The following is an 11,044-nucleotide window of genomic DNA, read 5'->3' on the forward strand; positions in this document are numbered from 1 at the left end:
CTCTTGAATCTCTTCTCCCGTTAAGGCTAATCATGCTATTTTCAAAACTTAAATTTAGATTTTGTTGATTATTATCGTATCATATTATATCTTATTGTGTTATATTTTATGCTATTTTATCTTACTTTATCATAGTATCATATCATGACATATCATATCATATCGTATTATATCTTGTCGTGTTGTATTATATCGGAGTGGATGGTGTTGTACACATATCATGTTGTATCGAACTGCATAATATCAAGGTCGGATTGGGCATGAGTAATCCCGACAACCGCATGACACTTAATTTCCGGGGCCCAAAAACTTTTATTTATATATTTTTTAAAGGCAAATTGGATTTTAATAATCCAACATTGGAAAATAGCTGCCACGATCCCACCTTTTACACTAATTGTTTTCATTAGAATATTAGATCTCCGTAAAAAACACTTAACTCTGTTAAGTTGTAAACATTGACATACAATTGTGTTCCAACTCATTATATGTGTTTGATTTAATGTTAATTCAACATATAGTTAAAGCACAAAATTTGGAGGATCAAAAATTAAAATATTAAAAGTTGAAGGTCTGAACAATACAGTTCATTCTTCTAGATATTCTACAGACATATGATTCCTATGATGTGTGAAATATGAATCATTAAATTATTATTATTATATTCTATTTTGTTGAAACTGTGCAACAACCTTATATATATATTCTTGTAGTGTGTTCCAAGTTGTAGCACAAACAAAAACATATTTTTTTACAAAGCAAATTAATCATAAGTGTTTTCTTACAAATAATCCACAAGAAATAACTTTAAAAACATGACTTGGATTTCAATCTTCACAGGCAAATCAGGATTTGCTGCTTCTTCTACAGCTGAAGACGTTACTAAAGGAGTTGATGGAACCGGTCTTACCGCTATTGTTACTGGTAGGTATCTTACTTCTATGTTTCCTGTTGATGATACCGTTTCATCATAGGGGTGTTCTTCGTTTTTTTCTTTTTTCTTTTTTTTTTCGGGTTTCGGGTAATTCGTCTTTTTTTACTGAAAAAGAGTGACATGATAACCCACTCATTTAAAGTTTGGGTTGGTCCCGTTCGGGTTAGTTCAGTTGAGGTTGTTCGGTTTTCAGATTTAGATGTAATATGAAAAAAAATTATAACTTTTTCACAATATCATCAATTTTTTTTTCATGCTACTAAAAAATATCGTTATATACTTATCATCATCGTACTCGGTATATCCCACCAATAGCAAAATTATGGTAGGGTATGAGGGATAGAGAGACTGCTTCCGGTGAGACCCCCACTCGATAGTAGTTTTGCATCAAGCCTTGGACATAAAGGCACATAACACTCAATGATCGGGACACTGGCTGATTGGTGCATGTACCCTTGTCTTTCGGCTATTAACGCCACCATATGATGCCTGATTAACCTTCCGCCACTTTTAACGTTATTTTCACGAGATTAGTAAAATAACGTCAAAATTAGTGCAATTTCACTTTTGCCCACCCGAGGGTCCACACATGTATACATTATATGCTATGATATGATAATGTTCAAAAGTCTCAAAACTTAATATTTCAAATACCAAAAACAAATCAATCAAAACGTGTCTATTAAAAAAAGACAATAAATGTTCCGGTGTTTTTTTAGGGTTTTTTTTGGGAAAAAAGGTGTCTATTAATAAGCGACACATCTAAAATTCAGGTTGTTCGGTTTTGGGTAAAAATGACAGCCCTGCTTCACTCGCGCATTGTGTTCTGTTATGAATGAATAATATAACAGCTTTTCTCCCGTTTAAGTCAAAAAATGTTTTCTTGTCTTAAATTCATTATTATATATGTTAGTTTCTATATAATAGTTAATATAAATTCAAATATACATTGTATTTTTTTTTACACTAAGTTTGCTAGATATAACTCAGGTATTTATTAAATTTCAAATCAAAACTTAAAAAAAAAGTTCTGAACCATATGCATATTTCACATGGACTATGCAACTTTCAGGAGCTACAAGCGGTATCGGTTTAGAAACTGCGCGCGTGCTGGCCTTACGAGGTGTCCAAGTCGTTATGCCGGTCAGGAATCTCGAGGCGGGTTACAAAATAAAAGAATCCATTGCAGAAAAAATCCCAAATGCAAAACTTGAAGTGATGGAATTAGATATCAGCTCACAGGAATCTGTTAGAAAATTTGCATCACAATATTGTTCCAAAGGACTTCCATTAAACATCTTGGTGTAAGACAACTAATCACATTTATTATTTATTTTATATACCTTAAAGGCTTAGAACACTCATATGTTACAAGACACAAGACAACTAATATGTTTCATGTTTGGTCTCAAAAGTCTAAATGCAGGGATTATGACTCCACCTTTTACTCTCAGCAAAGACAACATGGAGTTGCAGTTTGCAACCAACCATGTTGGTATGTTTTATATTTTTTGTTTGTGTCAAACATGTTACGAAACGCTAAAAATCGTTTCTTTTTCTAGGTAACTTTCTTTTGACAAACTTATTATTGGATACGATGAAAAAGACTGCGAAAGAAAGTGGGAAAGAAGGAAGGATAGTTATTGTTTCCTCCGAGGTTCATCGTGTGACATACAAAGGAGGAATTATGTTCGATAAACTCAATGACGAAAAGAGGTAAAAATATTAGATTTATTCGATGAAATATTTATTTATTTTTTAAAATGTGTCTATTATACAATGTTGTCATGGCTAGCCTGTTTAATAAACATGTCAGTGTTTGGGTTTGACCCATTTAACACGTTTACTATTTGACTAACAATTATAACCCGTCAACCCGTTTGACTCGTTTAGATAAATGCGCTGAGATTACACTATTTTAAGTGTTGATGTTTTTACATGTGATTTGATTTTCAGCTACAAGCCATTGTATGCTTATGGACAATCAAAGCTCGCTAATGCATTGCACGCATTTGAGCTCACTAGCCGTCTGCAGGAGGAGGGAGTGAACATAACCGCGAATTCACTGCACCCTGGAGTTATTAAAACGAATCTAGCACGTCACGGCGGGTTCTTCTGTATGTCTCAATCATCTTTCATTTTCATGCATTTTATAAGATTAAAAATTTTATGCATAAAGTTGTCATCTTTAAATTTTATATGCTTATGATCTTTTACTTCTGTAATTGGTGCAGCTGTATTTGTTAGTGCGGTTCAGAGTTTCTTAAAGAATGTCCCACAGGTTCGATGATTTTTGAAATTTTTTTATTTTTTTATGTTTTTATGTTTGTATATTCTTGTTTGGTTAAGGATAATATGTGACTAATAATAATGATGGTTATATAGGGAGCTGCAACACAATGCTATGTAGCATTGCACCCACAACTTAAGGGCATTAGCGGGCAGTATTTTGCTGATAGTAACTTGAGTAAAGCGAGTGGGCTTGCACGAGACCCTGAATTAGCAAAGAAACTGTGGGATTTCAGCGTGAAGTTGACCGAATCCAAGTGATCAGTGAAACAAAATAATAACTGTTGTTATGAATACTTGTATGTGGTGATTTTCATCTTTCTTTATTGGCATTAAGAACTTTGAGTATTACATTATAATTATATTACTTATGGTAGTTAAGGTGCAGGCTTGGTGCAAGTACATGTGTAATGAGTTTGGTTAAATATATATGTCATAAGTATGATTTTGATACAATCTCAATTTTCATGGGCTGGTTCAGTTCGCCAGTTCGGTGCGTATGGATCGTTTTTCAATGGGCTGGCCGATTTGGGTCAGTCTGGTGGTTGAAGCGGTGACCCGGTTTGGTGATCAAACCGGGTTAGGGCAAATGTATATTATTATTTTTAAGTTGGGAAATTTGATAAAAAAGATTTTTTTTTATATTTAGAAATAATTTAACGACTCGTTGATATAAAAAATGTCTTTCTAATAGGTTACAAGATTTGAACTCGAAACATGTAGAACTTGAAACATGTTTATGTAAGCGCTCTTGTCAAATCGTATGATATAACATTACATGTGTAAATATGATTATATTTATTCGGTTATATGCCCGTTTAAGCTTTCAAGCCTAATCAAGCTTGACATGAAGCTCGGAATTTAATCTTATGTATTTTTTTTAAATAAGCTTTGATCAATATTTTCTTACCGGTCCATTTTTCCCGATTCATTAACACATAAGAAAGTTGTCATTCTAAAAATAATAATTCAAATCTATTTAAATAAGCATTGAGTTGTTAGAATGGACAACTAAGAAAACGACACGCGAATATTTTTGGGCACCAAGCGTCCAAGTGCATAGTGCGCCGGCCATGGGGATAATTTAAAAACGTGTCATGTCATATCTTTGGGTGTAATACGCCATCAGAAACACTCTTTGGGATAATACGCCGGCCAAAATTATTATAAATTTTTCAAATGTGCAATACACACTTAAAATTATTGTTTTTCACATTGCATGAAACAATATTACAAAATTACTAGAACAATTTTAATATTTTTTTAATGTTTATAAAAATAACTAAAAAACTTACAAAAAAAAGTTATCATAAATATCATATATTTTTTTATATATAGAAACACATGAGTGTTTAATAAATTCTAACAGTCAAAGGTCAACAGTTATCATAAATATCATAAATAACTATGAACCACAAGAAGCCACTTGCATAATCAAAAAGCTAAAAAAATGTGGATTTTTGGATGGAAAGGAGAATCAGGATTTGGAGCTTATTCAACTGCAGAAGATGTTACTCAAGGAATTGATGGAACTGGTCTCACTGCCATTGTTACCGGTAAAATCATGCATCTTCGTTGACTTTGACTTTTTACTTATAACTGTTTGACTTTTGATATATGTTTTGGGATTTCAAGGATTTGTGATTATAAAAGTGTGTGATTTGATCTTGGTTTTAATATTTCCCATGAATTTGTGTAGGGTTTGATTTGTTGACTTTTAACTTTTTAGGACAAACTAAGAAGTTAGAAACTTGACCCCAAAAGTCACCGAAAACTCTTTAAATCTTGTAAATTTGAAGGTTAAAACTTGAAAATTGACCCCAAAAGTCAAAAGTTTGCATCTTTTTTTACAATCTTGATTTGGGTCACTTTTCTTGATTTCATAAAGTGTTGGAATCCATAGCTATATTGAAGTCAACCATCAAAGCTTTGACCTCCAAAAGTCAATGTTAGTTCACTTAGTTTTAATATGTTTACAAAATATATGACATTTATATGTGCAATTTTAGGAGCTTCAAGTGGTATCGGTTTGGAAACAACACGAGTCCTTGCTTTGCGAGGCGTTCATGTGGTCATGGCAGTAAGAAATACAAAAACCGGTGAAAATGTTAAAGCGAATATAGTTGCAGAAATACCTAATGCTAAAGTTGATGTAATGGAATTGGATCTTAGCTCTCTTGCATCGGTGAGGACTTTTGCAGCCGATTATTGCTCCTCGGGTCTTCCTTTAAACATTCTCATGTAAGCAATACTTTTTCATTATCTTTATGTTTACTAATCTATATAAATATATGTTGAAAGTTACAAGATTGTTTTTTTTTTTACTGTCGAAAGTAACAATGCAGGGGTCATGGGTCCGCCTTTCACGCTTTCGAAAGACAAGGTTGAATTACAGTTTGCAACAAATCATTTAGGTCATTTTCTTTTGACAAATCTTTTACTCGAGACCATGAAGAATACTTCACTCGAGCACAAAAAAGAAGGAAGAATAGTAAACGTGTCATCTATGGGTCATCGTTTAAGCAAAGGAATTTACTTTGATAAAATAAATGACGAATCAAGGTATGCAACCTAAGTACATTTCACATATTTGTATGCAAAGTTTAAAAACTTTTTTTTTTTTTTTTGCGGTTCAGTTACAGCCCCTTATACGCGTATGGACAGTCAAAGTTAGCCAACATACTGCATGCGAATGAGCTAACAAGACGCTTTAAGGTGATTTTTGGAATCTTGTAATATATAAAAGGAACTAGTTAAGGGCATGGACCGCATGGTTTATTCTTGTTAATGATTTTGTTTCTTTAATAACCAGGAAGAAAAGGTTGAGTTGACAGCAAACTCACTGCATCCTGGTGCCATTGCAACCAATCTTTTACGCCATCACAGCTTTTTCGAGGGTAAAAATGGAATCTTTTTAACTTAAAATCTACTGTTCTTAATACGTCTTTGTAACAAATCGGTCTTTTCTTTTAATCTTGTTTTGTTCTTGAATCAGGTGTAGTAAATTGTGTTGGTAAATACTTCCTGAAAACTATCTCACAGGTTTGTGTTACACCACTTACTTTGTGTTTCTGACCCAAACTTTTCATGAAATCGACACTTTCGAGTTTCAGGGAGCTGCAACTACATGTTATGTGGCGTTACACCCGCAAGTCAAAGGAGTCAGCGGTGAGAATTTTTCGGACAGTAACAAAGCAAAACCGAGTTCGGTTGCTAAAGATTCTGAATTGGCTAAGAAACTGTGGGATTTTAGCCTCACCATGGTCGCTCTATAACCAGACTGAACATAGTGAAATAATAATGTAATATTTGTTTATGTAGTTTTGTAATCCGAGTATTCTTTCCTTTTTGTAAAATTGTAAATAAGACTTGAAAAATGTCGTCTAATACTATCGTACCAGGCCAGTTGAGCCCGGTCCTTGTTCACATGTTAAGCTGTGAACCATAGCATACCATCAAAACATATATACATAACTGATTACATGGTTACATAATTGTTTTCATTCCTTATTCTAGTTTGAACAAGGAATGAACACCTTTACCCTAACCATGCACTACATATTACACAACAAACGGGTGGCCGAGAAGCTGGGCGGCACTAGGGCGGAGTAACGGGTCCCGCTGCATGCATCGCACCACGAAATCTTTACCCTCATCGGAAAGTTTATCGGGTGGGTTGATTTCATTGGTGTTCGTAATCTTAAATAAAGCAACCGCCTTTGACATACAAACAAACAAATCAAGAAAATAATAGAATATAAAATTTTTTCAGTTTTGTAAATTTTTTTATTCACTAACCTCGGTGTAATCACTCCAAGGCGGCTTCGTTGTGGCCATTTCGTGAATAGTGCACCCGAGGCTCCATATGTCCACGAGAAAGCTGCAACCTCTTGCAGCATTGCTCATAAGCTGTAACAGTTAATTTAATTTAGCGTTTATAATCGCGGTATATTTTGATTATAAAAAAAAATAAGTACTTAAAATTTGGCAGGTGAACGAACCTCGGGTGCCGTCCAGCAAGAACTTCCCTTGAACGGTAATGCACGTGACGGCTCTGAAATCTGCAAGATGCAATCCAGTCAGCAGACTAAAAGACACGTGGCAATATTTAATATTGTATTAAGAAAATAATGCATATATATATGACTTACATGTCTAGCCATACCAAAATCGGCTAATTTTATAAGTCCCGTGGCGTCAACAAGTATATTTGATCCCTTAATGTTCCTAAAAAATGTTACACATGTGATTTAGAATTTTAGCATATATTATGAGCATTGTAATAAGCATAACATGTGATCAAAATAAACATACTTATGGACCATGTTTTTAGAATGCAAATATACGAGTCCATGCAGAATTTGGCGAGTGTAATTTCTGATTATACATTCATCAAACGTGCCATGCTCCTGAAGGATTTTATAGATCGAACCACCCCCCACATGCTCCAAGTATATAAAAAGTTTGTCATCCACCTGGCAAGTTTATACCAATCTTTAAAACCTTTAAAAAATATGTTAATATATAAAAATAACAGGAAATTTGTGAATATTTTCTTACCGTCTCAAATCCATAGTATCGTGCAATATTTGGATGTTGCAAACGACTTACACGTGCAATGTCCTTCAGATTACAAGAAAATATGTAGACTATCAGTTTCTACCATCTAAAAGGTAAAAGATTGAATTTTTACAAAAATAAATAAATAAATAAATAAATAAATAAATAAATAATAATAATAATAATAATAATAATAATAATAATAATAAAACTTACTCGCCTCAACTGTTGGACACTTTCGTTCAACAGATCTTTATCGGCGGATAAAGTGACCTCCTTCATTGCACACATTTCCCCCGTTTCACTAAAGTTCACAAGTCAAGCAAGTCAAACATTCAAGAATCAGACAAGTCAAATAGTGATTAAAAACAGTCATAAACCAACCTGTCAAATCCAGCATAAACATCACCATATGCGCCTCTACCAAGCAGCTTACCCTTTTTCCAGCGTGAACCAGGGCGAACCACAAGGTCAGCTCGACCCGGACTTCTTGGAACCGTTGGCGTGGTTCTGGGTGAATCCACGGGTGAACTAGGTCCCGTGTTGGATATGGCTCCTGGAGGAAGGGGTAGTGGGTGGGCCTGCCATTTTCCATTAATCACATCATCAGGCCAGTTTGCAGATGCGGGCCTAATGTTTCTTCTTGGGCTAGGACCAGGACTAGGTGTTTGTGAGCCACGTTCAGGGGAACATCTACTGTTTGGCGAAATCAATTGACTTGCGTTGTATCCTGATCCAGAACTAGAACTTGGGCCTGGCACAAGAAAGCCCGGGTCAGCAGATTGGGGCCCACTTTGAATTCCTAGGCTGGTCATCCTAGGACTAGGTGTCGGTGAGCTGCGTTCGGGGGTACGTCTACAGTCTTGACTCGCGTTGTACCCTGACCCAGAACTAGAACTTGGCCCTAGCACAAGAAAGCCTGGGTCAACAGATGAGGGCCCGCTTTGAATTCTTGGGCTAGGACCATGGCTAGTCATCCTAGGACTAGGTGTTGGTGAGCCACGTTCATGGGTACGTCTACAATCTTGACTCGAGCTGTAGCCTGACCCAGAACTAGAACTTGGGCCCGGACCAAGAAAGCCAGGGTCAGCAGATGGGGGCCCACTCTGTTTTCTTGGTCTAGGACCAGGGCTAGTCATGCTAGGACTAGGTGTTGGTGAGCCACGCTCAGGGGTACGTCTACAGTTTTGACTCGAGTTGTAGCCCGACCCAGAACTAGAACTTGGGCCAGGACCAAGAAAGCCTGGGTCAACAGATGGGGGCCCGATTTGAATTCTTGGGCTAGGACCATGGCTAGTCATCCTAGGACTAGGTGTTGGTGAGCCACGTTCATGGGTACGTCTACAGTCTTGACTCAAGCTGTAGCTGGACCCAGGACTAGAACTTGGGCCCGGACCAAGAAAGCCAGGGTCAGCAGATGGGGGCCCACTCTGTTTTCTTGGGCTAGGACCAGGGCTAGTCATGCTAAGACTAGGTGTTGGTGAGCCACACTCAGGGGTACGTCTACAGTTTTCACTCGAGTTGTAGCCCGACCCAGAACTAGAACTTGGGCCCGGACCAAGAAACCCAGGGTCAGCAAATGGGGGCCCACTCTGTTTTCTTGAGCTAGAACCAGGGCTAGTCATCCTAAGACTAGGTGTTGGCGAGTGACGATCAGGGGTACGTCTACAGTCTTGACTCGAGTTGTAGCCCGACCCAGGACTAGAACTTGGGCCCGGACCAAGAAAGCCAGGGTCAGCAGATGGGGGCCCACTCTGTATTCTTGGGCTAGTCATCCTAAGGCTAGGTGCGGTTGAGACATGTTCAGGGGTACATCTTCTGTTTTGCGGAAGCAACTGACTTGTGTGGCCTAACCCTGGACTAGAACTTGGGCCAGGCCCATGAAAACCTGGGTCAGCAGAAGGCCTCATGGCCCAAAAATCATTCTGGGCTGGTTCAGGCCCAACTACCCTCGTTGGACTTTTAGATGGACTGGACTTGGAATTATCAGGTGCACTACAAAAACCACCAGATTGAGGTATCTGTAAATTCATCAGCTGCTTCGGTTTCTCCCTTTTCTTTTGTGTTGTAATAACAAGGCTAAAAATAAAAAAGAAAAGAAAATATGTTTATTTACAAAAAATAAATGTAAATAAAATATAGCCAATATTCCAATTAAAGAAAACATTTACAGAAGAAAAAAGGGGAAATGTAATATCAATAAATATTCAAGAAATTGATGATCAAGATTCAAGATCCTACCTTTACATAATAAGAATAAATCTGTAAATGACTAGAGAACAGTTATGAAACTAACCTTGAGGGACTACTTGTCGAAGTTTGATAATTGCATTCTTGAGGGCTGCTTGTATGCCGGAAACCAGATGGATCATCACACTCACCACCACCATCACTAAAAGCTGAATCCGTTACTAAATTTCCTTCGACACTATTGCGATCATGCCCATTTCGGGCATGATTAGTATTAAGAACGGGAAAAACAAATTCAGACGAGCCTTCTTCGCTATGTCCAACGCTTCTTGGCGCAACCCGACCCGTATCCGATGCGTTTGCAGGAAGCAGCAACGGATAGGAGTTAGGTCTTTCATCAACATTTTGTGATTGTGCCGCTAGTATTGACGAAGAAACCTGAAAAGTAAATTCCACTTCAGAAGTGATTTCGCTACTCCTTTGAGATGATTTTTTCTTAGATTCAGACAAATTTTTTAGCTTTTGTCGAATTAAACCGAAAATACCACCTAAATTTGCTTTATTTTTCCCCATCTTCTTTGCTTTTTTGGAAGAGTTATGCCACCATGGAGACATAATTGTTGGATTTTGATGAAGATTTTATAGTTTTTACTTGATTTGAAGCTTAAAGTTCTTTGAAAATCTTTCCAACCATTACCATGGTTAAATAGGACTCTATATCTGCCTCTGCTTCCGTAATCATGAAATAAATAGCAATTACTTGAATAAGCGGTGGACAGATTTCTGCATTAAAGAATCGTATACTAATTTGAGAAGAGATAACTATCAATTATGCATAGAGTTCAAAATGACGATTCAATTTGCTTCATCACTCAACAAACTATGCATCTAATGCAAAAAGTCAAACATTTTTTCATGCATTCTCTGGTGAATTTGGGACTTTAATTTAGTATATAGTATAAATGTACAAAACTATTCACGTGGAAAGAGTCGTGTTCCTTCAAAATAGAAAAAACGAAGGGTAAAAAGGGAAAGTTTCAAACTTTCAAAAGTCATATGAACCATGGATCA

General features: G+C 36.6%; 3 protein-coding genes across 4 annotated transcripts; 2 read left to right on the plus strand and 1 right to left on the minus strand.

Moving 5' to 3' along the window:
* Positions 1-616: 616 nt before the first annotated feature.
* Positions 617-3,588, plus strand: LOC143543209 (short-chain dehydrogenase TIC 32, chloroplastic-like). The gene is made up of 7 exons (XM_077035578.1): positions 617-924; positions 2,007-2,238; positions 2,350-2,429; positions 2,497-2,650; positions 2,891-3,051; positions 3,169-3,215; positions 3,320-3,588. Exons 1-7 carry the CDS (start codon positions 816-818, stop codon positions 3,482-3,484), a joined length of 948 nt encoding a protein of 315 aa, XP_076891693.1. The 5' UTR covers positions 617-815; the 3' UTR covers positions 3,485-3,588.
* A 1,038-nt stretch (positions 3,589-4,626) lies between these two features.
* Positions 4,627-6,548, plus strand: LOC143543208 (short-chain dehydrogenase TIC 32, chloroplastic-like). The gene is made up of 7 exons (XM_077035577.1): positions 4,627-4,779; positions 5,233-5,464; positions 5,558-5,785; positions 5,860-5,938; positions 6,036-6,120; positions 6,219-6,265; positions 6,337-6,548. The coding sequence occupies exons 1-7, from the start codon at positions 4,674-4,676 to the stop codon at positions 6,496-6,498; spliced, it is 939 nt and encodes a 312-aa protein (XP_076891692.1). The 5' UTR covers positions 4,627-4,673; the 3' UTR covers positions 6,499-6,548.
* A 266-nt stretch (positions 6,549-6,814) lies between these two features.
* On the minus strand, positions 6,815-10,668 carry LOC143543207 (uncharacterized). Of its 2 annotated transcripts, XR_013137036.1 has the most exons (8): positions 10,080-10,668; positions 8,168-9,862; positions 8,000-8,087; positions 7,784-7,846; positions 7,538-7,698; positions 7,375-7,450; positions 7,022-7,284; positions 6,815-6,940 (listed from the first exon to the last, which is right to left on the minus strand). XR_013137036.1 is itself a non-coding variant. In XM_077035576.1 (7 exons), exons 1-7 carry the CDS (start codon positions 10,586-10,588, stop codon positions 7,201-7,203), a joined length of 2,676 nt encoding a protein of 891 aa, XP_076891691.1. In that variant the 5' UTR covers positions 10,589-10,668; the 3' UTR covers positions 7,007-7,200. The 2 variants fall into 2 exon arrangements, 1 of the variants encoding a protein (XP_076891691.1); XM_077035576.1 differs by lacking the exon at positions 6,815-6,940 and having other exon boundaries at positions 7,007-7,284.
* Between the last annotated feature and the right edge of the window lie 376 nt (positions 10,669-11,044).

This window comes from Bidens hawaiensis, unplaced genomic scaffold (genome assembly GCF_021521415.1).
Source record: "Bidens hawaiensis isolate Kalapana, Puna unplaced genomic scaffold, B.hawaiensis_p1.1 tig00013078_1, whole genome shotgun sequence".
Lineage (NCBI taxonomy): Eukaryota > Viridiplantae > Streptophyta > Magnoliopsida > Asterales > Asteraceae > Bidens > Bidens hawaiensis.

Bases quoted from the DNA above. Each gene is read 5' to 3' on its own strand.
- LOC143543209 (XM_077035578.1), top strand. From the start codon at position 816: ATGACTTGGATTTCAATCTTCACAGGCAAATCAGGATTTGCTGCTTCT. The intron at 2,430-2,496 runs GTATGTTTTATA...TTCTTTTTCTAG, and splicing joins GTTTGCAACCAACCATGTTG to GTAACTTTCTTTTGACAAAC. The intron at 3,052-3,168 runs GTATGTCTCAAT...TAATTGGTGCAG, and splicing joins ACGTCACGGCGGGTTCTTCT to CTGTATTTGTTAGTGCGGTT.
- LOC143543208 (XM_077035577.1), top strand. From the start codon at position 4,674: ATGTGGATTTTTGGATGGAAAGGAGAATCAGGATTTGGAGCTTATTCA. The intron at 4,780-5,232 runs GTAAAATCATGC...GTGCAATTTTAG, and splicing joins TCTCACTGCCATTGTTACCG to GAGCTTCAAGTGGTATCGGT. The intron at 5,786-5,859 runs GTATGCAACCTA...TTTGCGGTTCAG, and splicing joins AAAATAAATGACGAATCAAG to TTACAGCCCCTTATACGCGT.
- LOC143543207 (XM_077035576.1), bottom strand. From the start codon at position 10,588: ATGTCTCCATGGTGGCATAACTCTTCCAAAAAAGCAAAGAAGATGGGG. The intron at 7,847-7,999 runs GTAAGTTTTATT...TGTAATCTGAAG, and splicing joins GTGTCCAACAGTTGAGGCGA to GACATTGCACGTGTAAGTCG. The intron at 7,451-7,537 runs GTATGTTTATTT...AACATTTTTTAG, and splicing joins TCTAAAAACATGGTCCATAA to GAACATTAAGGGATCAAATA.